The sequence below is a fragment of the Melanerpes formicivorus genome, unplaced genomic scaffold, assembly GCF_026170545.1.
Source record: "Melanerpes formicivorus ecotype bairdi unplaced genomic scaffold, bMelFor1.0.p_v2 SCAF_1, whole genome shotgun sequence".
Classification (NCBI taxonomy): Eukaryota; Metazoa; Chordata; class Aves; order Piciformes; family Picidae; genus Melanerpes; species Melanerpes formicivorus.
Window position 1 is genome coordinate 24,710,688 of NW_027142353.1, and position 25,829 is coordinate 24,736,516.

Here is a 25,829-nt window from a genome sequence, read left to right on the forward strand (position 1 = left end):
TGCCAGGTCAGCTGCACACTGGTTCAGCAAGGGAGATGCTGTGGCATCAGGAGACTTGCATTTCAGGCTGGGATGGAGAAGGAAAACAAGGGAAAATGACTTGACATGCATGCTTATAGTTATGCTATTTCAATACAGCTTTTACATTTCTTTTTATTGTTGTTGGGTTTCTGGTTTGTTTGGTTTTGTTTTGGGTTTTATTTATTTTTTTTATTTTGGTTATTTTTTTCCACTCCAGATAGGACAGCATCCTTTTAAGTGTCCCTTTCAAGCCATCTGTCTTGTGGGCAGGATTTCCTGAGTATTTCTGAAGATAACAGCAGAAACATATGCTGCAGACAGACAGGAGGTGGAGGCTAAGCAAGTATTGGAAGCTTGGTTTTAACACAACCCCCTCAGCAGCCCTGCTAATTAAGTTATGCTCTAAGAAAAGCAGCTTTTAAACACTTCCTATTGCCTTAAGCCAACACATGTTATCAGGAAAGCATGGTACATTGTACATACTGAATGAGTGCAAAAGAGATAGACCTGGGAATGGTGTTACAGTAATTTTGCATTTAACTCTGCTCATTTATTACAAATCCTGTGTCAGTTTACTAGTTCATCTTACTTAAAACCTTGCTTGTTTTTAAAACATGGGTTTCAATTCCTCAGCAAAAACACACACTTTGAATAAACCAAACCAGGTTGGAAGAGACCTTCAAGATCATTGCGTCCAACCCATCAACCAATCCAACCCACTTAAACAACTAACCCATGGCACCAAGCACCCCATCAAGACTCCTCCTGAACACCTCCAATGACGGTGACTCCACCACCTCCTTGGGCAGCCCATTCCAATGGGCAATCACTCTCTCTGTACAGAACTTCTTCCTAACATCCAACCTGAACCTCCCCTGGCACAGCCTGAGACTGTGTCCTCTTGTTCTGGTACTGGCTGCCTGGGAGAAGAGACCAACATCCGCCTGTCTACAACCTCCCTTCAGGTAGTTGTAGAGAGTGATAAGGTCGCCCCTGAGTCTCCTCTTCTCCAGGCTAAAATTGCATAATTGTGGCCGAGTGCACATCACCCGTATCTTGGTAAAGGTGTCTGTCACCCTTAGCTTGGTTTTCATTCCTTGCTGTAGCCTACCTGTTAAACCACTACTGTCACTCTGCTAGAGTGTCCCTACAGAAGCTCTGCTCCAGAAGTTTCTCAGCAATACAGGCCTGTGTTCTGGTGACAGAGATCCATGGCACAGCAGTGGGATTTGCCTTGATCACAAACTAGACTAGCACACACTGAATGAGCCAGTCAGCAGCTTTCTATACCAAAGGGGCCGCTGCTCAGCCTTCCTGCAAACACTGTCTGACAGAACCAGTGAGTGCAGCTTGTCACACAACACCTTAGGTATAGCTTAATTGACATGAGTATCCAGAGAGGACCTTCAGCTCCAGAAGACTGACTTACGAAACCTCATCATGCCCAAGGTTTTGACACAGAATAGGTCCTGTTCAGAAGGGTAGTGGTTCCGTAGGTTCATAAGTCATCATGCATGTGCTGTGCTCTCAACTCCTTTCCTTCTGTTCTTTCAACACAGTTTCACCCCTCCGCCTCTGAGCAGCAACAGGTGTGTAATAACACAAGGAACCAGTTCAAGATGCTTATCTAGCTGAACGATAACTGTTTTCTTTGCTAGAGTAGTTCATGGCTGTCTGAGGTGCCCACTCTGGTTTAGTGCAGAGCCCCACAGGTGCAATGCTGACCCAAGGAAAGGTTTGGGGATGGGAGAAGGAGCAATGATGACACTCAGTACCCCAAAGAAATTTGCTTACATTCACAAGGATCTCCACCCAAGGTCCAACTCTGAACAGCTGTGCCAACAAGCACCCTCGTAGCCACCATGAATCTAAACAGACCTCAAATGTGCACACAGTTTTCAGAAATAAAACATTTCTTTTAATTGGCAAGTAGAACACACATTACAGGTCATTAGTATTTTATAAACAATATTAAGTTACAAATACATGTTAAAAATTGCAGTTCATGGCAGCTAAAAGCTTGGAGTCCAAAATGCATCTCAGCAATGCTTCATTACTTCCCTTTCCCCAGTCTGCTGGATGAAGACAAATAAAAGATCAGTTATCATCTACTCGGTGGTCTACTCTATACTCAAAAAGAAAACCTCATTTCTAAGATCATCACTTAACAAACAGAGGCATTCAAAATACTTCAGCCATCTTAAATCAAGTCAGATGCAGTGAGGACACAGTTAAGAATTACTCTGTAACACTTAAACAAAGATACAGAAATCTTCACATTAAACTGATAGTTCAATGTTTTCTGTTCCAATTCAGTTTAAAACCAAACACTAGCTTCTACCCCACAGAACCTTGAAGTCCACCATGCAGGCTTCTGTGCTATCAAAGCTAGGTGTTTCTAAATTGGACAAAGGAAAGTTAGGGTGTACAACTAAACAGCATACATAAATATGTATCTTACATTTAGCAGATCTTTATTCCCTTCCTCAACAACTTTTGTTGGTATTAGTGAGACACATAGCTCATTCCATTTTTCACTACACTCAGAATATTAACAAGTTATCATTATGCATGTTAATATACTAAATATCTTTTAACAAAGTCTCTTAAAAAAAGTATTTAAAAACACTTTTGGAAATGTAGAAATCTATTTTCCAGAAAAGCAAGTGGTACTAGAATAGCTTGAAATCCAGTGCTTAGGCATCCTTTCTGAGAAACCCATCTTGATGGCTTTTTTGCCTGGGATCCAATGTCTCAGCTGCCAGACTTGGATTCTATTCATCCTTCTTGGTGATGTGGTACAAGGTCGTCAAAATCAGCTTATCTTGCCTTTCAGTTGGCAGACTTTCAAAGATTACCATGTGCTGGACTGCGTAAGAGACCTGTAGCTTTGACATGGATTCATTTCTTCCTACTCATGAGAGTCAGTTTTATTATACCACTGAGACTGCATCTTCAAAACCCAAGTCTGCTGAATGCATCTGGAGAAACGACTGTGTATCTCAAAAACATCAAGAGTACCATTTGGATCTGAATTTCTATTAAAGACTGTGCACATGTAGCAAAACCTCTGCTGCTGTAAAAACAAAAGGCCTGCTCAGAATACAAGCTACAATGCAAGGGATTACACCAGAGGGGTTTTTCTCTGCTTTTCTAAATGCAGGCATTAGAAGTGTTATGAAGCTCTTCCAAAGAAAACACGCAGGGCTGTGGCACAATATACATTAATCAGGAACAAAAACCAGTAACAAACAACCATTCTAGAAAATGCTGCACATTAGCAGCATGCTTGGTTTCTGAAAAAGAAGGAATTGCATGGGAGTTGTCAAGATGAAGTCCACACACCTTGATCATTGAACTGATCACTAGATTCCAAGAAACCGAAGCAAATTTAAAAAGACACATGACAACAACTGCCTAGAAGGCAGAGTTTTATCATCTGTGAATAACCAGATGAATAAAGTGCATAGCAACTATTATAAGTTTCTTGAAAAGAGAATACATTTAGCAAGTCTCAAAGTTTGTAAGCTTGACACTTATCCATACATTTTGCTACATGTGTGGCTTCCCTTTTGTTTTGCTATTTAGCTTCACCGATCGACCCTTCAGCACTGTCCTGTGAATTCCGTTGCACTTCATATAGAATGTGCTGAGATCTCTGACTGCTGCCTAATGTATGTCTGGAAGCTCTTGTCTCCAATGGGATGTTCTCTAAAATAGAAGGTAAAAAAGGAAAAAGTATTATACATAGAGTTTTTTGTCAGCACATCAAGATGACAGATCTGAAAATGAACAGATAAATCCTTTTCACTAAGGTTGATTTTTAAAGTTGTAACTGTAATGATAGTACTTCATCTTGCTCCAACTGGAAGAACAGACTGATTAAACTGATCCTCTGTTTTGTCACTTGGATGCAGAATGCTCCTTTATTTACAGTCACGTGGCTCTATCAGCCACTCTTCTCCATCTTTAAATCAATGCTCTAAAAGAAGCTAGCAAATACATGCATCTTCTGCATGTGCTCCATGAGCAGAGCTTCAAAATTGAAACAAACAAACCAAGCCACCCAAACAAAACACACACCCCTGGCAAACAACACCCCTCCCAAAGAAACAAAATCCCCAAACTCCATCTCTTTCATTTTAATTAGAAAAAAAAAAAAGGCATTTAAAAATTCCTTACAATCCCTACAAACAGGGACTGCTACCCTGTTTGGACAACCCATTATACTTACTGGCTTCCATATTTTGTCTTCTTAAATTTATCTCTCTTATACTGAGCATGCTCCTGCTCTAAGGTTCCAACACCTTCAATAATAAGCTTTAGTGTTTTATACGTCTCCTTAGGGTCATCAATGATGAATGTGGAATATTCTTCCTCTTCAGGTCCATCATACACAGACTTGCTGCCACAGGCCTCTAGAGAAAAAATGAAGTACAGGAATAGCTATTAGATAGGCAGGAGAGAAAAAAGCAAGACATGTAGACTAAAAATACTCATTCTGGGGTTCGTAGAGTTCCTTGGTTTGTTTCTGCATGACCACCTCAGAACTGCTTCCTGTCCTTCTGCTGGGCTGTTGGTAAGCCCATGCCCGTTCCCTCCCTCCTCATTTTGTAAGAAAAGAGCAGCAAGGCTGGCAGCTGCTCCTGACTTGGTGCAAAGTTGCCCTTTGCTGCACAGGCAATACTTTCATCTCAGTTACCATGAGCAGTGCCCTGTGCACATGCTTTGGGAACTCTGACAGGCCTGGCTAGCCTGCACAAAGTCAAGAATTCACTTGTCAGAGGAACAGGTTCCATCTCAAAGCAGCAGATGAGCAGCAAGTACAGCACTGCAAAACAGACTGACTTCAAAACAATTGCAGGTGAAGTGGTCACCAAAAATGCTTTACTATGCTACCCTAAAAGATTCACACAATAAGCATAAGCAGAACAGGTCATGATTACTTTCTGGCTGCCTGCTTAAGGATATGCCCTAAAAAGGGGCAAGTCACACTCCCTTCTTAGCCTACTAGGGAGCCTTCCTGGCTAAGAGATCAGGACACTGATTATTAATCACTTCAGGAACAGTGAGGTTGTGGAGTCTCCTTCATTGCAGATATTCAGAAATGGCTTTGACCTGATCTTGTGCAACCTGCTCCAGGTGAAATTGCTTTAAACAGGGGTGTTGGACTAGATGGTCTCCAGAGGTCCCTTCCTACACCTACCATTCTGTGATTGCAGTTGAGCATATTAGAAGAGGAAAGAGATTATTTTACTTTGTATCTATTTTTCCCTAGCTTTACTGCTACCTTAGTCTGAGCTTTGGAGTTACCTTCCCCTTGCTGCACTGTCTGTGTCAGACCTGTGTCCTTTTCCCCAACACTGCAACTCGATGCTGGCTCTAGCAGTGAAGATTCAGAACAAGGGAAAGCTGGGCATTGGCTCAGACAGCTCGGAAGTGGTGAGGATCTTAAGTTTGCAATTGCATGGCGGCCAAGAATGGATTAAAGTGCCTTCCAATCTGTGTGTTTGACACCATTGGCTTATCTCATATTATAAAATAAAGTCCTATTTAAAGACCAGTGCCACAGTGAAGGCTTCCCTGCCACTCCCTGTGCTAAATTGGGATTTTGAGTCTGGCACTGTGTACACCGGATACTTTTCTTGGCATGTGTACCAGTACTAACTTCCTCTGCTGTCTCTTCTTTCTTTAATCCTTCATGTCACATCTCTGCTCCTCTCAGCTCCTTAGTTTCCTAGCACAAACTTCAGTTTTCAACATTTTGTAGACAGCCACAGATCATCTTTTGCTAATAATTCTGAAAAAGCCTTCCCAGTAAAACCATTTGTATCCAACCTGTTCTTGGGAGCTGAATCAGGGAATGTGCACATGACTTCTGGTAATACAAAACCATCTTCTACTGAAACCTCAACTTTGCTGCAGCTTCTTTTCAGGATCAGTAAACTTCTGGTTTAGTGCAATTTGTCAATTCAGAGCATCCAAGCAATGCTCTGTGCTTATGCTATTTTAGGATGCTGTGCTCAAGACCGTATTTCAAACAACCATTTATTACGCTAAGAACTTTGAACAGACTATGAGACTGCACAGTGCACTAAAAATAATTCACACAACTGCCTCAAGACATCACAAGGGGAAACAAGTTAAATATTTGCCACTGTGTTCCAGGATCTGATTCACAAGGCCAGTCTAGCTAAAACAAAGTTTTTTGCATTGCTAAGTGTATTGGAGACGCATCTCTCATCCTTACCTTGCATTTTCTCCAATTTTGGCATATACAAGTTGAAAAGAGAGTAGATGCGCTCAGTTTCTCTATCTCCATCTATATCCAGTTGTATATTTGCTGGAAGGCTTCTGTAAGGCATCAGGAAGGATGGTAAAAGTCACATGCTAAACAGTATGTTATGGTACAAAATGCACTTAACAAGGATGACAGTAAAGCGAGTACTCATGAAAGCCAACAGATAGTGTGAAATAGAACTCAGAACTTCTATTTTTTCCAAATGAAAAGGTAGACAAGTTCAAACTTCTTTATGCCTAGATTTATCGAGTATGCTTTCTCTCTGACTTCAAAGGACTAAGTATCCTGACATTCTGGTGAATTAGTCTGCTCTAACCAGATGGAGGAGCCAAAGCACTGAACTCCCAGCTGTCCAGGACTTGTACTCCGAAACTAATACTAAAGGCTTTTAGATGAAAATTGTTTCCTATGAAGCAGACAGTAGCTCTTCATTTAACAGAGAGCATGAGTGGTTCCCTCAGAAAAAGGTCAGCTTAGAATTAGACCTAGAAGCAGACAATTGTTTCAGGAATTTACAAACAGGACATTGAAGTTACTAATGACAGAACCAAAGAACAGTCAACACCTATTAATGTCTTGAACTCTAAAAGTGTCAACACTTTGACATAGATATGCAGATACTGACACTATCAGAAATAACACTAAAAAATGGCTTTCAAAAACACCACAGCATTTGTGCACTTGGGAGATCTTCTTGGTAACCACACACCTGCAAGTCATGCACATATCCCTGGCAATACCTAGACCAACAGTATGTTACCAATCCTTACCCCGTGCAGGGTGTGCAGCCAGGAGTATTATCTGCAGTAGCTTTACAGCAAAGCCAGTGGCCATTAAGATAGGCAGAGGGATGATATACCGTGAGGCGCTTCTTGTTACATTGGCTGACTTTGGTAAGGATATCAATCCAGTCCTTGGCCTCCACACAGTTATTTGCTTGGATATACAGGACTCTTCTTTCAGGTTGGATCACCTGGAACATCTGCAAATACGGAAATAAATAAAAAATGAATAATCAGATTGAGTCAGTGAACCTAAGACTGGGCTTTGACTGATGATTTATTAAAGGAAAAAACAGCAATTTAAAAGAATGCTCCAATAAATACATTTCAACATAAAACCAAGCAACAAATCTGCCCTTAAACAAGAAGACCTTTCACCTGGTACAAGGAGTAAGATACTGTTCCTGCAGGAGATAATTTACAAACAATATCAACTTGCTGGTTGGCCCTCAACCAGATTTGTTGTCAGCCTCAGGGATGCAATTTTAGTAATGCTGCAGCTCCAAGTTTTGGAAGGCTGACAGAGAACCTAATGCAAGGTTGAAAGGAAATACTAAGTCAGCAGGGGGCAGAAAAGAGAAAAGTGAGAGAGGACCCAGTCTTAGTCACAGCTTTCCTTTAATATGCTTTTTAACACATCTTTTTTAACACTTATTTCAGCATGATTCCTTCTTTAATAACTTCCACGTTTCTGTATCCAGCTACAGCTTCTGTAAACAAATCACAGTAGTACAGTTTCTCTTTAATCATCCATGTTCAAACAATTACACATTAATTCTGCATTGTGGCTTGGGTGCCGAAAACCTAAATTAGAGCTATCCTATTCGTTGAAAACAGCTTGCAACCTAAAGGTGGTACAATCACATTTGTTCTCCTCCTCTTGAAGAAATAAATTTCTTATTGCTTGGTTATACTGATCACACTGAGGACAGCTAAGCTCAAGTGATACTGTGTCATGAGGTCTGTGGTGACAGGTTGGACTCGAAGATCTTTGAGGTCTCTTCCAACCTTAGTGATACTGTGAAGTTTGCGATCTTAACTGAAAATTTTGGAAAGGCAAATGTCAACCACCCTCATGTCCCCTAGCTTCTGCAAATACTTAATTTTAATGGGTTTTCTTCTCTCTCAGGTACTCCTAAATTAACCTTCCCCTCTATACTTCTCAATTTGATTATTCAAATCATTTGATGTTACACAGAATCAGAGAACTATCAGGGTTGGAAGAGACCTCAAAGATCATTCAGCTCCAACCCCTCTGGCCACGGGCAGAGACACCTCACACTAGACCAGGTTGCTCAGAGCCCCATCCAGCCTGGCCTTAAAAGCTTCCAGGGATGGGGCTTCTACCACCTCCCTGGGCAACCTGCTCCAGTGTCTCACCACTCCCATGGTGAAGAATAATGTCCATATCATGTGCAATATCATTTTCCAAACAGCTGGTTTCTCTGTGATACTTTAAAGAGAAAAAACCAAAGAGACACAAAAAACTCCCCAAAATACCTCACACAAAAAAAAACCCAAACAAATAAAAAAAACCACCAAGCAAACAAACAAAACCAAAACACAAATCCCAACAAACCAAAAACCTCACCAAAACTGAAACTCACTTTTCCCTATTGCAAAGACCTGAAACGTTGTCCTGAATTTTACACCTAGCTGGACAGGAAAATGTTGTAGACTGGCCCTTGGGCCAATCTCTTCTCCCCCTGTGACACTTACATATACTTGCTAATTTCTGAATGAACAGGTTTTTTAATTACAATGCCTCTTCTAAGAGGAAAGCGAAAGCTCCAGCAGTCATTTCCCTTGATTTAGTATCATTACAGATGCCAGGCAATAATTAGAAAGGCGAAACACAGCATCAGTATAGGAGCTGCCAGAGCAATCAGTCCAGCACTACCAAAATGCATGCCATAGAGAATCTTTCTTTTCAGGACAAGTGGAAATTTGAGTCTGGGGAATAGGGAAGGTAAAAACAAGTAAGGCAGAAGTGTGCTGCTCAACCCTCAGTTAACACCAAGCTAAAGGGAAAAGAATTTTAATGTTCTAATGGGGTAAATGGAGCTCTCTGCATTACAACAAAGGAAGAGATTTGAGGAGTATGGCTTTGTGTAAGGCAACACCAATCTAAGTGAACTAACATATGGCAACAGTTACTGAGAAGCCCACAACTAAGCCAAGAATTTCAAGTGGTTGCAAGACCTTTACACTACCAAACCCACCAGTTGCTTCTCAAACAACACAGAAGACCTGCAGTACTTACAGCCACCCCCATAAACCCCCAGACTGGACTTCAGTAAGATGAAGGCTACAGGCCTCACGGAGTGACAGACATGCAGATTTATCAGGAGTGAGGAAGACACTTGGTGCACTTCAGATACATGGACAATATTTATAGAAAATGTGGACCTTTAATCACACTTAGCACCCATGATAGAATATCCATCACAAATACATCTGCTGTGGTGCTTTGAGAATTCTGTTCTGGCTGCACTATATTTATATGTGGCAAGATAAATGATTCTGCATTAGCACAGCACAGTGATAATGGTATTTTCTACTGCTTATGGAATGATTCTGAACATTTACTTTCAGGATTGGACACAGTCACCTTCATTTCCTTGGGTAGTACTAAAATTAAGCAAACAAAATAGCACACAGTTTCTGATGTTAATGAAAAAAAAAACCACCACAACATTTTTTTCCCTATAATAAATCTTCACAATAAAGAATTATTTTAGATGTATTCTATCACAGTAGATTCAGCTTAAGTTAAAAGACTGCTATCACTGAAGAGTTGATCAGTATTATAGCTCAACTCTCCACATACAGTGAGATTGCATGGCTACTTCTAGTTCAGTCAAGTTATTTTGCAGGGTACAGTTGGCAACAGTCCACCATGTTACATCTGCCTTCTGATAGCTTGAGAATTGTTTTGTGGTTTGGTTGCTTTTGCCTACGTTATTAACATGAGTTATAAACACCAGAGCCAGTTACTGTACAATGAAGACGTGCTCTAGAAACTGTCAGGTTGGTCAAACATGACTTCCCCCTGGAAAAACCATGTTGACTGCTAATGACCCTTTTATCCTTGATATGTCTTGAGATGGCACCAAGGATAAGTTGTTCCACCACCTTCCCAGGGATGGAGGTGAGGCTGACCAGCCTATAGTTACCCAGGTCCTCCTTCTTGCCCTTTTTGAAGGCTGGAGTGACACTTGCTTTCCTCCAGTCCTCAGTCACCTCTCCTGTCCACCACAACTTACCAAAGATGATCGAGAGTGGCCTAGCAATAACTTCCATCAGCTCCCTCAGAAGCCAAGCACTGTATTTCACTTTCATAATGTGCTGTCTGAGGAAAGTAGTACCTAGGGTAGTTTTGAATACCACCTTGCCTGGTGTTCACAAACAGTATAAATGGCAGGAGAGACTAAGTCATAACTATTTTTGTGTGTAACAAAGTTTGTAGTAGATGCACATTTACAGCTTCAAAACCCTGAGCTTTTGTTTCTTTATTTAAAAACTCTTAAAGGACTGTACTCAGCTTTACAAACAGAAGAGTATGAAAAAGGCTTCCAACATCATCTAAACCAATAATGTCTAAGAACTGTTCTTATACAATGGAGGGTATATCTCACATACAGAAGTTGGCAGTAGTGTTCTGTGATGATCTGTGTTTTATTACCTAGTGTGGCTATCAAAATGTTGTTGTGGCACATGACTCAACTCAAATATAGCTATGTATATATATATATATACATGTACTTTCATTAGCCAGTAAAGAAGCCTTGATAGCTATGAAAGAAGATGTGTTCTTTCCCAATTATAAGCAGCCAGTTCCATCCCAACAGAGAGGTCTGACAGAAAGGGCAGGGACTTGATCATCTTACCTGTGTCTGACATTATGGAGCCCAGACAGCTGATCAGCAGTGGTCAGTACTGAGTGTGCTGCAGATCAAGAAATCCAAAGACTGCTGACTGGGCTGTTAAGAATCTGAATGGGCTGTACTTTTGGAAACTCCTGCTACTATATACAGAACAAGCAGCTGTGGTTGTACATCTTTCAACAGAAACCCAATCCAGGTTACAAAAGGGAAAAGGCGATTAGGCTGGTGGATCTAGACCAGCCTAACAAGTACATTAATGAAGATGACCTACTTACATTTTTCATTTTAAAAGATTCCTCCTCCAGCCGTTCCACTGCCAGAATGTTTTCAATTGGAATGCTGCACAGAGGGTGATCGCCTGCAGAATACACACAGAGAGATACTGAGCAGCTTATTCACAACTCAACTTCACCCTCTGCCCTTAATTCTAAGGGCTGCTCCAGTTCTTTTGAAGATGATTTTGACTGCATAATAAAAAAATTTTTTACTTGGCAGGGATTTACTAGCATGGTCCTTAAGCATTATCTTAGGCTCATTTCTGTTTGCAGCTGCACTATGCTGTGCTAGCAAACCTCTTAGAGACTGACTGCTGCAGCAGGATGCAGTGTATTTCCTGAGAAGGTGTCAATGAAAGAAATTATTCCTGTCAGCTTAACTGAACTAGGTTGATGGTGATGATGTAAGATCTCAAAGCTGAGTGTGAAATGACGGCTGGCATGATTGGAACATGTTTCATTATCTTTCTCACTCCCTGTGTATTTATATAATGGAAGAAAGCGGTATTTGTTGTATGCTACTGAACAGACAGGAACAATTTATGACGAACAAAATCCTTTATTATTATTAGAATAAACTTTATTATTAGAATAAACCAAACCTTGATAGTAAGCAACGTTATGTGAACACAATCTTGCCCATTTAAAACTTGCAAAAGTTGCAGACAAAACCCTGCCTACTGCAGACAATTGTGCCAATGCTACAGAATTAATGGGAAACAGCTGACATGTTTCTGAGAATGTTTATTTAATAAATCCCAAATCTGAATGTAAGGTATTTGCATCCTGAGTTTTGTTTCCTTCAACAATTCACTAGGTAACTGTGAAACCAAATGATGATGTTGCTAACTGATATTAGACAAGTATTAGCCAATATTCTGCTATTTTATAGGGTACTCTGCTATCCAAGAAGCTTCTCTAACAGTCAGCACATATATACTAAAAACTAGGCAAGAACATACAGGATGACAGACTTGCCTGAGCAGTGCCTTCTATAGTTACAGACCTGTATCTCAGACTTCTGTTCCTACACTATCCTTACATTAAATCTTTGCTTTAATGTATCAAAAAGACTGTTAAGGCCTTTGTTACCTTTGCTTTTCTGGTAGGTAAACTCATGGTTAGTCAGGCGAAACCATCTCTTCTTGAAGTTTTTCATACCAAATCGTTTTCTTCCTTGTGCTCTCTTGATCATGAACCTGGTAAACAGGACAACAGCTATTACAATACATCAGATTTTACATAACTATGCACATAAATATATGCATGCATATAAAATACGCATTTATGTATATAGATATATACATATATGCGTATATATACATACATACATGATGGTACTTGCGAAGCTTTAGGAGGGGACACACAGAGTTCTCTAATTACTGAGACCTTGTCTTGATAAGGAAAGGAAAGTTGCATTTGGATAGGTTTAGTGCATTTGTTAGTCAAGCCTGTCCTCCTTCCAGATCTAGGTAAGAGGGGCAAAACATGTAGCTTGACTTGTAGTCTACGTAAGTGTTCTAGTTAGCTGAACTGCAGTTTGTGCCCTTTCCTCAGGTATAAGTCCAGCTAAATGGTTTCCTACAACAGCAGTAAAAGGGCAGAACACGGTTAGTACTACTCTGCTGTGCTTGACCTTTAATTTTTCTTTTTTAAGCTGTAAGAAAGCCCAAAGGGTTACAGTATGTTTAATAATTAAAAGGCAGGTGTAAGTCATCTGGGACCATATCCTTACATGCTTTAGTCGCTCCCAAGCTCTAGAAACAAAATCAGGATATCCACAGCTCCATTTGCCATTGCATATTGATGCTGCAGCTGGAAACGTGTTTTCAGTAACACACAAAGCAATCTGACTGCTTAAAGCTAGAGCCCTTCATCCCCCCCGTCTTGGCAGAGGAGGGGCATTCATTCAATGAGTTGTCAGTTTTAATTAATTTCAAACTTGAATTAGCTTACAAGAAAATGTGATGCATTCACCACCTTCCTAGCCACTAAATCAATCCAAAAGCTTCAAGGTGACTTTAGAAAGCCTAGTGACTTCATACTGCTCAGCATAATTTTTGTGAAAAAAAATGTGTATGCATATGCAGTAGAGAGTTGGTAACAGCTACTCTACACATTACATCAGCTACTGTGTCAAATACAGAGAACTGTATAATGGGGCGAGTAAAAACTACATACTACAGAGTAGTTTTATCAAGTAGGAAGGCACTACACAGCACAAAGAGCACACAGAGAGAACAGCGAGTGCTTTGGTTGAGTATTCTCAATAGCAGAGCTAAAATGCTTGGAATAGCTAATACTGTTTCTCACCTCTGGTATCTTCAGTCAGAAACAACTGTATTGCATCTGACTGAACTGCAGGTCTGTTTAAAGCTCAGATAGAAACCCAAGTTCTTTAACTGTTTTGCAACCAGCTGAATTGGTGCCTGCTATCCATTCCAAGTTGTGTGGCCAAAAACTAACACAGACTGTACACAGCAACAGATTTTTTTTAAAACCTCCTATAGTTACACACCTCTCACATTCTTAAAATGGTCAGACAGTTACTGTCTCAGTCCTTAATCTTGGATTACTTGAGAAATACTGAATAGGAGCGTATGATTCGGGTCATCACCAGGCTCACTGGCAGTAGTCATCATATTTTGAAGTTAAGGTAAATTTCAAGGGACAACACGCTCATCAAGTTAGTTTCTCTTCCTTTTCATACCAACATTTAAAAGGTGATTTAAAACTGTAAACTCCTACAGACCCTCCCTCTGAAAAATGCCACCTCCATACCGCTGTGCTAAAAGCACACTTCTAATTACATTCTTCACAGCTAACATAGCCAAGAGAAGATTGTGCTTTTATTTCCCACAGATAGGTGACAAGCATTCAAAGCCACAGATGTTATAAAGGTCAACTTAAAGGATTTCTTTGTTTCTAACATTCACAGAATGTGTGAGAAGTCAGAGCAAATGGTCAGAAACACAAAGCAAAAAAATAAAGTCTAAGATAAACCCCATTTCACTGTTGGAAACACTGCTGCTTCTCATGCTTCTCATGCTTGCAGTAGATCTGAGTTTGGATCTGCCTTGGCCTTGCTTGGGAACATCAGCATAATCCTTTCACCTACAAGAAGGCTAGGGCTAGTTCTCCTTTTAATTCTCTTCCTCTTGGAGAGAATCAGGCAGACAGCTGTTAAGCAGCAATGGCATGATGAATGCCAAAAAGCTCAAGTGCCAGTGACTAATCTTTGGTACTGTACCTTCATTCAAAAGTACATATGCTATAGCTTTCCATCGAGATACCCTTAATAGGAGCAAAGAGATAAAAAAACCCAAACAAACATTGCAGACAGAAACCTGATGAACCAGCCAATCAGTCTGGAGAAGAATCAAATCAAAGGCTGTGAAAATTCCCATCCACTCCCCAAGACAGAACATGGCAGTAATACAAAATGTCAGGAAAAACAGACAGCTGAAGGCCACTGCTCAACCTTGAGAACAATTTACATGAATGCTGTGTAAGAAGTGCCTAGAAAATGTAAGGCCATTTCTGAATTTCTTCCAGTGAGCTGACTGGGAGTATTGCATACACTGAATGTCAAGCAAGTTTTAGTGCTTCTTGAAGCCTCTGCCTAAACATAAAAGTCCTTTATTCTCTATTTACAGCATGTTTAAGGAAGGGCAATAATTAAGCAAGCAAGTAAATACATAAATTAGAGTTGGGCAACATCAAGAAATAGGTAACAAAATGTTCTCTGCTGGATTTACACAGGCATTTCAGAATTGCTAAACAGGGTATTTCCTCCCCTAAGTTAAGTCAGACAAGTCTGTTGCTGTGAAGGAAGGACATGCTGTCAGCCTTGCTTGGAAGCCTTTGCTACAGCAAAGCACCAACTGCACCTACCATCTTACCTGCATGAACTATTACCATCAACTTTCTTTACTGTTAGTTTAAGAGTCCTTACAACAGCAGCCACAGGCCGAGCAAGAAAAGACAGAAAAAAATCAGACAGGAGCAAAAGAAAGACAGAGGCAGAAAAAAAATAACGTTTCAGAATTACAGGGGAAAACGTTACAATAAGTTCATTTTCAAAACCAAAAGAATGATACAGCTACAGAATTAAATTAGACAAGCTTGCTTCAAGGGGCAGATGCTTACTAGAGAAGTGAATTGAACTGCAGAGGTTAGCTGGAAGGGGTAGTCATGTTCTCACCAAAAACCTAAATTTTGCATGACTTGGAGCTACCAGAAAAGCTTACTTTCAATCAATATTTCAACTTATTAAGCTCTGAAAGAAAGAATCTGGATTTTTTTACTTTCTACCTCCCAGCTCAAAGAAGTTGTTTCCAAAGTGCACTTCAATACCACAAGTCAGTTAAGTAACACAAAAAATGGCAACAACTGGTATTTAAAACCAATATGTTTGGAAGCATGTTCCATATGCCAAAGTAGAGCACTTAAACTGTTCAAATACATCACAAATTCCCCTCAAAATGGGCATGACAATCATAGAACAATTTGGGTTGGAGGGGACCTTAAAGATCATCTAGTTCAAATAATAATGATTAGCATATGGATCTCACAGGGCAGCAAAAGCAAATTCCATTCACAGGCTTTGCCCTCACTAAGATATTCAGTATCTGCCTTCACAGGAGAATTTTAGAGCTCTTATTCACTGCAGTTCAGAGACCAAAAAAAAAAAGAAGCAATGCAAGAATTTTTCTACACTCTTCTCTGAATGCAAGGATGGGATGGAATGGAATGGCAGGGGGGAAGAGCTCGCTGTCTTAGAATGGTAGTAAACACACAAGTGGAGGGTTTTGTTGCATATGCATGCTTACCCTTCTTTAAGCAATATAGGTTGCTCTATGCTCTTGTGATCCTTCCTTCCCGAAGAGGAAATTAAATCTAGAAACTAAAAGGTGAACAAAAAGTAGAGATAAAAATTACAGGATTGCACTATGGAAACTAAAATCTTCAATGCTTGTATGGCATAGAGCTCTGCAAGAAAGTATTGTAAAATTAGTTAAACAGAATATAATGGCAGAAGCTTGAGGAATTTGGGGAGGAGGAGGGGAAGGGGGTTTCCTGGGTTGTAAATTAAAAACAGCACAAAAGATCTTATGCAGAAAAACTGTAAATGAGCAAAACTGTAAATGAGAACAACTGTAAATTTCTTGTGCTTTTTCCTTTGTTAAAAATATCTTTCGCTTCCTTTTGGGTTAAACAATATTCATTACAGATCTGCAGCATCCTGTAAAGCATGCACATGTCAAGCTCTCAACAGCAGTTTGTTAATCCAATCTAATCATAAAGTAGAAGTAAATCCAAACAGATTCTACTGCTGACAAGCATGTAATTTGGTAAGTTTATTGAACATTGGTTCAGAACATCCACATGCACTACTTACATTTTTTACTGCATCTGCGTATTTCTGCTCATTAAAATAGTCATAAAAAGTAGCCATGTAGGATTCCTTGAAATTGGCCTGAAATACAAAGCCAAACCCATAGTTATCATAATACAGTTTATTCAGAAAATATTATTGTTAACAGCAGTAGACCATGAGGCAAGCCACCAGAGATTAAGAGTGGGGTTTTTTTTCTGGCCAGAGGTAAAATAAGCAAAGCACTGCTTTCATACTGTACAGCACACATTCAGTAGTACTGTACTTTTATTTCAATAAGGTAGCAGAATGCATTTAATTTTCTACAGTTAATAACACAATCTTCAAAAGCTTCAAACTTCTGCTTTGGCTTTTAATGTTGGTCCTGATGCTGACAAAAAGTGTGGGAGAAGAAATTCTACTGACTCAAAGGATTCATAATCAAGGTACAGATTCATCTACAGTTGCCTCTGTGAGTCCTAACTAGACCATCAGTGACCCCAAACAGTAGTGTGGTGCCTTAGGTACACAAGTTCTACTTGAATCAAATACCTAGAGCATGGGTGTCTAGATTTAATCTCACCACTGACTGGCAGAAAACCCAACTGCTATAAAAAGAAAAGCACAGCCCTCATTGTTACTGGGTGATTCTCCTCAGCTAAGCTTTAAAACGCTGAAACAAGCAGCCCTGTAGAGCTATTATCATGTCCCAGAGGCAAGTACAGAACTTACAGGTTTTCCCGATCACTATCTTCCAGAAGGAAGAAATTAGGAGCCCTGGAACAGATTTCTAGGTTGATCACATAATTTTGCTTTACTGAAACTGAGTTCAGATTAAGACAGATTTAGTTTTCCTGCGCTTATAATCAAGACAAACATAACCAGTTTTGCATAAGCCTAGTGCAACCCAAGCATTTTAAAAGCTTAATTGCAATGAGTGATAAAATATCACTTTTCTAAATTAAGCTGTTAAATGAAAGCAGCATACTTACAGATTTAGATTTTGATAGGCTGCCTAATGTTTGAATGGTTTTAGAGATAAGTGTCAAAGTTCGAGAAGTCTGAGGATCCTAAGAAAGAGAATAGTATTATATGGATTGGCTATTTAAAATATGGCATAGAAAGTAAACTACATTTCTTATTTCACTTTCAGAAAAGTAACATAAAATTAAAAAAGACCCCATAAAATACCACAGCAAAAAAAGTAGCTTTTTTTTTTTTAAGGGTTTTGACTCTTACCATGCTTCATAGCTACCTTACTGCTCTTAGTACCACAGGCAATCACTTGCAGAATAAAAAGAGATATTTCTGTCTTTAAGACTGTCCAGGTCCTCTCCACTCCCAGTAAGAACAGCTACTAAAATTCTTGGATTAACTGTTTAGCATCCAAAACATTTCTCATGTTGCTGACAATCAATCCAGTATTAATGTAATGCAACAAAAATGAAGCCAGTGATAATCTTTGCCACAGCATCTTAGACTAACTACCTTGTTTGTCCTTAAATTTCACTGTTCCTCCCATACCTCCCAAGTTCTCATATACATAGTCATTTAATATATGCTTCATATCCAAGACAGGCACAGCAGATCAAACTAACAAAGGTACTTCTTCTAAAGACTATTAAAGAACTGAAGAAATAATCTTTATAGACAGACTATAGTGACAAAACTGTATACATCATAATACAGTACTTACCGGATGGTGTGGTGTAAGTTGAAAGAGGTTTGGAGAAAGAATGGCAGGAGCAAAGAATCTCAGGAAGATAAAGCTGCTGACAGCTGTATACCTCACATCTAGGTCACCTATTAAAAAAAGACCTCTACTCAGCAATTCAATAATCCTTCCTTAAAACCTTCTGAAATGATCAGAATGCCTTCAGAAAGCTCTCTCAAGCAAGTGCTGGAAATGTATGTATTTGCATGTTACAGGATTAATGGGTGCTGGAGAATTTGGATCCAGAGATCAGCTAGCATAAGCCAAAGAAATGTCAATGGCAGCCCTTTAAAAGAAGTTCACAACACAGCCTACAAGAAAAACACCATTCACTTTTCTATCACACAGGGAATTTCATTCAAACATCTGCTATTCCCTTTATGCTACTACAGCAGGATGAATAATTTACATAGTTTATGAAATGTTCAGCACTGAGGGCCAACTCTCAGTTATCTCAATATAGCCCTGAGGACAAGTGCTGCACAGACTCCTAATGTACCTATGACAGTTGGTAATTACAGAAAATGTGGGGTTATTTATTTATTTATATGTAAGGAGCATAACAGCAGAGTCAGTGGCTTTCTGTTTGAGCTTCTCTACTACAAAGTGACTGTTTAAAAGCTGAACTCTTACTACTCTTTGAAACTTCCTTACTGTAATCTGCTTCCCTTCATGGAAATACATAGGTTGGTTGTTTTGTTCAATTCATTTTATATTGCCAGCTCCTTCCCACAGTCAAAGCAACTGTAAGCAGGCTGAAAGAATTCCCTTGACAGAAAAATCTTTCTAGCACATGGGCCTTGTAGGGCAATGAGCTTGTAGTATCTCCTATAATTTATAGATTAGACTTACAGATTGACCTAAACCCAGAAAATATTTCAGCTGCACGGAGTCTGCAGAATGAGCCTTTACAAATCCGGAACGTTTGAAAACTGAGCATACTTTGCAAATATTGAAACCATAAATAATGCTCTTTTAAAATGCTTTTGTTTGAATGATGCTAAAAGAAAACTCGTACAATCATTAAAAACCCTCTTCTTTGTGTAAAACATAATCAGGGAGGGGGGGGAAGCACTAATACACACTCCAAATGGTATTCTTGATAAGCTATTGCTCGACCACTAAATCCATCAAGGATCATGCAGGCAGACTGCCTGCCTGTCTACACCTAGAAGCTACCAGAGATGTGAAATAAAACAGTATATAGAAACTCACCTTGAAAACGTTTGGCAGCTGATTCTCTCAATGAAAAGAAAATATCACACATCACTGTAGGACAGCTTACACCAGATTTTGTAATTACAGTAAAAATTCGATCAACATATTGCCTCAGATTTTCCTGGAAAATGCAAGAACCATGACAATAATTAGTGTAATTTTCTGCTATGGAAAGCAGCACTATTCTTGGTTTTATGCATAATGGCATCATTAAAAGACTCTGACTTTCAACATTATATACTTGCAAAATAAATCTCACGCTCTATGATACTTTCTCTGGTGAATGCACATAGTCAAGTAACAGAGTAAAAATACTGTTCCTATCAAAACCAAACAGGAAGTGATATGGCTATATGGCTAATGGTTAATTTTCATAGCACCATATTCTATGCCACCAGCAGAGGCACAGGCTGTTACCCTTGTCCTCAAGGGCAGGAGAGCAAGTGATTAACATTCTAAAGATATTAAATTCATGGCATAATATAAAGCCACTGTAAAATAATTGTAACAGTTCCCAGTGTTAAGTTTCAAAAATTATTTGCAATACCAAACACCTGAGGATCTCAGTAAAACCTGATAGTGTAAACAGAGATTAGATCTTCAAAATATAATGCATACCCTGTTATTTTCCAAGTTTTCACCATCTTTCAATTTCACGGGATCAATTTCACAGGTTTTATGGACCTGGCAGATCTAGGGGGAAACAATAAAGTGAACAATTAACATATCAGCTCAGTTTCAAATAGGAAAAGTTTTGTAAGAAGCATAACCTGTTAGATTTTTGGTGTATAAGACAAACAACAACTTTATAAATTGCATTTTTTTCCTCTTTTGTCACAGCATTGAAAGCAAATTGCATGTGATTTTTTTTGCCTCCAAAATGTAGCATGGATTTGTCATACCCATTTTTCAAATGAAGAATTGTCCTATAGAATCATTCAAGCAAGGCTGTTCCAGGTAAGTCCTACTCTGCCTGAATGTATGTATATATTTATATATACATACACACACACATATATATTCTTCAAAAGCTTAACATTTTCTAATGAGAGAAGAGACGAGGAAGAGACGAGGAAGAGACGAGACGAGACGAGACCAGGTTGGAAAAGACCTTTGAGAACATCGAGTTCAACCTATCATCCAACACTATCTAATCAACTAAACCATGGCACCAAGCACCCAATACAGTCTCTTCCTAAACACCTCCAGTGATGGTGACTCCACCACCTCCCTGGGCAGCCCATTCCAATGGCCAATCACTCTTTCTGTGAAGAACTTCTTCCTAACATCCAGCCTAAACCTCCCCTGGTGCAGCTTGAGACTCTGTCCTCTTGTTCTGTCAATAGTTGAAGAAATTGTCAAATCATCTAAAGGAAGTTTGTGGTTTGAAACTATTGCCCAATTACTGCACTAAAATACCCACATCCACCATTCTGGACTGGATAGATAACAAACCGCTGTTACAATACATGCATCACACACTGTTATCTAAGAATAATTGTATTTCTTTATACCCACTGGATTAACTCTCTTATTTACAGCTTCCCAGAAACTCCCAGCTGAAAATATTCTTTATTTGTCTAAGTTATTACTTTATGAATTTCTCAGAAACAATATAAATGTTAGATTTTATACACCAGAGTACTTCAGTTAAATAAATGGAAACTTTCTTCTTCCTTTAGAGCAATCCACCATTCCTGAATTGAGTGACTCAACTGTGGCTAAACTAGAACACAGGATTTTAACACAGAGGCAGGCTCTTAAGCATTATTCCTACAAAGTCATCTCCAGACAGGAAGGAATAAACAGTATCTGCTCTCTAAAGGCCTTTTACAAGTGACATTTTATCAAATAAACAGTCTAAACTGCTCTTACCTCATCTATAATTGGCTTCAGTGTGACTTGCAGATAATGCATCCCTGCCAGTTTCATTGTCTCATCAATGCACTTGGAAGTTAATGAGTTTCCTCTGAAAATGGTGTTTGGATCTCTGAAAGTGAACAATTTTCTGTAATTTAGTCTCTCTATAATAAATTACTAATATAGAGAAATAACAAAAAGTGGTGAAAGGTGATGGCAGGCTAGGTTTAAATGCACAAGCAAAAGCTCCCTTTGACACCAGCCTGCCATTAGATGCAGACACATAGCATTTTCTGCACTTCCAAGTAACTGAGAAACAGTAGATGTGGGAAACAGTAGTTGTGGCAAGCCTGGAGGGAAGACAGATTTTTTTCTTTGTATTAGCACAGTGTGGTCAGTGCACCACTCAAACACACGGCAACAGGCAGGCCCAAATCAAATGGATTTACAATATAAATGGGGGGAAACATGTCTGTCTTGTGCTACTGAACAGTGTAAACTTGAGTAGTCTCATAACAGCACTGAACTTCACACATGACCTACTACATTCTACCACAAAATAAGTACTTGTAAGATGTGAAGAAGAGAACATCATTCCAGTGAGATAGCCATCTAAGTGACTTAGAGCAGAGTCCTAAGATAACAGTATTAAGCACAGTGCAGAGCACTATGTGGATAGCTGGGGCCATGCAGACTCATTTTTCTGAAAATCTGCTTGCACAGAATTATTCTGCTAGATGTATGACCCACTATAATTCATTAAGCCTTAGCTAGCTGCACTGCTAGGTGCACTTTTCTTGCACCTTGCATTTTGAGAATGCAAGTAATTTCATATTAATTCTGTACCTGCAATTCTTTGTGTGGTTAATTTCTGTTACACAGGTACATAATCAATGCTCTCTCATCTACAACCCAGCAACCCATAGGATCAAAAATCTGTGCCTACTGACAACAGACTTGAATATGAAGTAATTTCCTTGTTATTGTACATACACCAATGCATTTTCTGTTTATAGATTAGCAGAGTTGCACCCATTTACAACCAGTGAATAACGGGATGAATTCCTTTGCTTGATACATTGTTTTATTTCATACAAAAGTAAGCTCACTGTCTGTTCCCAATGCCTGAAAGCCCTGAGAACAAACATTATCCTTGCTGCTTTACCACAGGAGTGTGTCTGACTAGCAGCAAATTTCCTCATACTGCAGCAACTAAGCTGTTTCAGCCAACCTGCAGCACAGAATAAAACACGCCTACCTAAAAGGAAGGAAAACACTCTGTCTCCCAGACACACTGAAAAAAGCCAACCCACACAAAGACTTTATTTTGTACTGAGGAAACTGTTAGAGCCAGTATTGGTCATTTTCCTTGAAATCCAATTGTGTCTTCCACTGTCAGTCAAGAGCACAACTACACAAGCATGAGGCTTGTGGTAACAAATGTTCTTTAGGACCTGCCTGGTGTGAATACTAGATTTTACACTACTAAATTGTCAGCTGACCAGTAAGTCTAACAAGACTTATAGGAAGCGCTATCCACTGCCAGATCCAATCCTATCTTTGTTCTTCAGCCCTCTAATTGGAAAGATTAGATACACAGCTTGCCTTAAACATTCATGATTAGGAAGAAACTTTGTTTTGAAGAAATTCTACAAACACTTCTATGCAGCACTAGATGATTTATTAGCACCCTATAAAGCTGCAATGATTTCATATGAACAGCTGAAGGTAATGTAGAATTTCACAGTTATCATCAAATATAATTAAGACTGCGAGGAGTAAAGATCCCTGGTTTCAGACTTTATAATAGTCTTGCAAGTAGATTTTGCAAAACATGATGGGAATTTCTCCTAAAATCAAGATAACCAGATCTTTGGAGCAGTGAATGAGTTTACAAATGCATTTTGCCACTCAGCTGGGAGGAAATTACATACAATTCTGCAGCTTCATTAGAGGATCCTAACCTTAGCCTGTATGGAGTAGGCATATTTGATAGTAATTTGGGCTTTGGTACTTACTGAGTTCTCTTCACTTCAGCATTTGCAATGGCACTTATGAAAGGCACAATTCTGCCATAGTGTAAGAAAAGCCTGACAAGAGGTATGGCTGCTTCTTGTTTTTCTCTGCAAACTTCACCCAAAATGTGTGCAGCTGATGCTGAAACAGGCTGAACAGCAGAAAGAAAAAAAACAACTTTCAGAGATCTTTCCAGAACAAGCACCCATTCTTTCTTTATCCCTTAGCTCCTTTAGTGGTGAACCCCACACAACACTTACACCAGCCAGTCACCCAAACATGCCTGTACATACCATGGGTGGGCATCACATTAGTTTTTATTGGCTCTAAGCTCTGATCACAAGAGGGCAGCAATTTAAAAACCATTACAGTACAGTCTCTATTTCCTCCCCCATTTTTAATAGCTGTCTTTTCACTGAATGTCACTGTCGCCTTAGAAGCAAGTGAAGAACTCTAACCCTCCTCCATTTCAAGTCAGTGTAAGTACAGAAGCCAGTTCATGTACTACTGAAAAAAGTAGTTACAACTGCTGAAAGTATACATAATGGCACACATGGCCGAGCTCTCTGACATTTCAGGACTACTTCTTGGTTTGGATTTGTTGGGGTTTGGCGGTTTTGTGTGAGTTTGGTGTTTTTTGGTGTGGGGACTTTTTTGGGGGGGGTGTTGTTTGTTTTTGGGGGTTTGGGGGATTTTTTTGAGTGGAGGTTGTAGTTGTTTTGGGGGTTTTTGCTTGTTGATCAGACTAAAGTTTACTTTGCATTTTCACATGTAAAATTATAAAACCACGGAGAATATGCTGCTGCTAAAACCACTGGTGTTCCTGGGTGTGCCCTCACCCACCATACTGCATGAAGATAGAGATCTTCACTGCAAGGACTGAAAACATGCAACAGGGATATGCAGAGCTTAACAAGGCCCTCAGGTCTAAAGAGGAAGAAGCAGAAGTCTCTGATATTTACACAACAATGGTACCACCAAGGGAATGACAAATAGTCAGACACCCCTGTGAGGACCACCTGCAGGTAAACAACAAGCAGTGCAAACAAATTACCTCAACATCTGCAGATTTTAGCAGGAGATCTCTAAGTGGACTGTAATAGTCTGAGGAAAAAACATGGTCCTCAGTGTAAACCACATTTAACCTTAAGGAACCGAGGTCATCAGGTTTCAGTGATTTGTTACCATTATCTCTGGGCTGCAGGAAATACCTGTTGCACAAAAAAATAAGACAAAAGCCTTGTGTTGAAACACAAAATTATCCCAGGCTACACAAGAACATATATAAAATGTACAAATCCACATAATACTGATACATGTATCAAATTCTTCAGAGATCTGAATCAGACTTCTTAATTAAGTTTGCCAGTCTAATTTGCATCAACTGCAACATGTAAAGTTCTGATCCTAAAGACTTACGTAGATATGACTAAAACCCCCTGAACACTGAAACTACAACATTGCTGATGAACTGCAGTAAATGACATCATAAAGCCAACATATTGAACTCCCACATACCATACAGAGGCAAACTGAAATCTCTAAATCACATTATCAAAACTTCTTGTTGCATTTGTGTGGTGGCTTCCTCACAAAAAAAAAGATACACCTTTAATCCATTTAAACTTTATCATACAACAGCAATTAAAGTCTCCATAGAAAACATATGTTCCAATTTATTCTCCCAAAGAAAAATGTCAAATACCATGCTTCATAAGAACTAGACTGCCGGAGAAATTTCAAAGGGAGTCTCAGTTCTCCTAGAAACTCGTCTCCAAACTTCAGGTTACTGGCGTTCCAAAGATCAACTCTGTAATAAAAATAAGTAACTTTTTAAAGATTCATAATATAGTAAAAAAAAATTAAAAAAGAAATCCCCCTCAAGCCTATGAGGCAGAAAGTCTCAAAACTGTACAATAACCTTTTCCAAACAGTAAAGAGACAATCATGCCTTAGATTTCTGGAGTCTTGGAATTCACCTCCATGAAGCATTACTGAGAAAAAAAATGATCCAGCCTACCCTTTTCTCACCTGTACTGTTTCCACCATCCATATTGATCAAGACTCAGAAGGAACTGTTTGTCTGTCCCAGTTAATGGAAAAACACAGGTAAAATAGACACCAGAGAAAAAATGTAGAGATATTTAAGGACTCCATTCATCACTCCTGGTCTAATTTGGGATTACTAGAGCCTAAGCAGCAGCTTTATAGAACTTGGTTGAATGTCTGCACAGTCACAGAATGGTCTGGGTTGGAAGAGACCCCTGAAGGTCATCTAGTCCAACCCCCAGTAAGCAGGGGCATCCTCAACTCAACCAGGTTGCCAGAGCCCTGTCAAGCCTCACTTTGAATATCTCCAGGGATTGGGCCCTTTTCCA

The 25,829-nt window shown here is 39.4% G+C and overlaps 1 protein-coding gene across 3 annotated transcripts in view; it reads right to left on the reverse strand.

Moving 5' to 3' along the window:
- Window positions 1-1,916: 1,916 nt before the first annotated feature.
- RASA3 (RAS p21 protein activator 3) overlaps window positions 1,917-25,829 on the reverse strand; it is a 207,188-nt gene continuing 183,275 nt past the window's right edge. For 2 of the 3 annotated variants that reach the window (XM_068137253.1, XM_068137237.1), the window contains exons 9-25: window positions 25,157-25,261; window positions 24,506-24,662; window positions 23,454-23,602; window positions 21,451-21,565; window positions 20,194-20,268; window positions 19,573-19,696; window positions 18,340-18,446; window positions 17,636-17,713; window positions 16,668-16,745; window positions 16,099-16,172; window positions 15,169-15,216; window positions 12,359-12,465; window positions 11,267-11,349; window positions 7,093-7,304; window positions 6,272-6,375; window positions 4,256-4,439; window positions 1,917-3,732 (exon numbers count right to left, since the gene is read on the reverse strand). In XM_068137253.1, the coding sequence (XP_067993354.1) occupies window positions 3,657-3,732; window positions 4,256-4,439; window positions 6,272-6,375; window positions 7,093-7,304; window positions 11,267-11,349; window positions 12,359-12,465; window positions 15,169-15,216; window positions 16,099-16,172; window positions 16,668-16,745; window positions 17,636-17,713; window positions 18,340-18,446; window positions 19,573-19,696; window positions 20,194-20,268; window positions 21,451-21,565; window positions 23,454-23,602; window positions 24,506-24,662; window positions 25,157-25,261 (1,876 nt within the window). In that variant the 3' untranslated portion in view covers window positions 1,917-3,656. The remainder of the gene's footprint in view (window positions 3,733-4,255; window positions 4,440-6,271; window positions 6,376-7,092; window positions 7,305-11,266; window positions 11,350-12,358; window positions 12,466-15,168; window positions 15,217-16,098; window positions 16,173-16,667; window positions 16,746-17,635; window positions 17,714-18,339; window positions 18,447-19,572; window positions 19,697-20,193; window positions 20,269-21,450; window positions 21,566-23,453; window positions 23,603-24,505; window positions 24,663-25,156; window positions 25,262-25,829) is intronic. The other variant, XM_068137246.1, reaches the window with a different exon arrangement.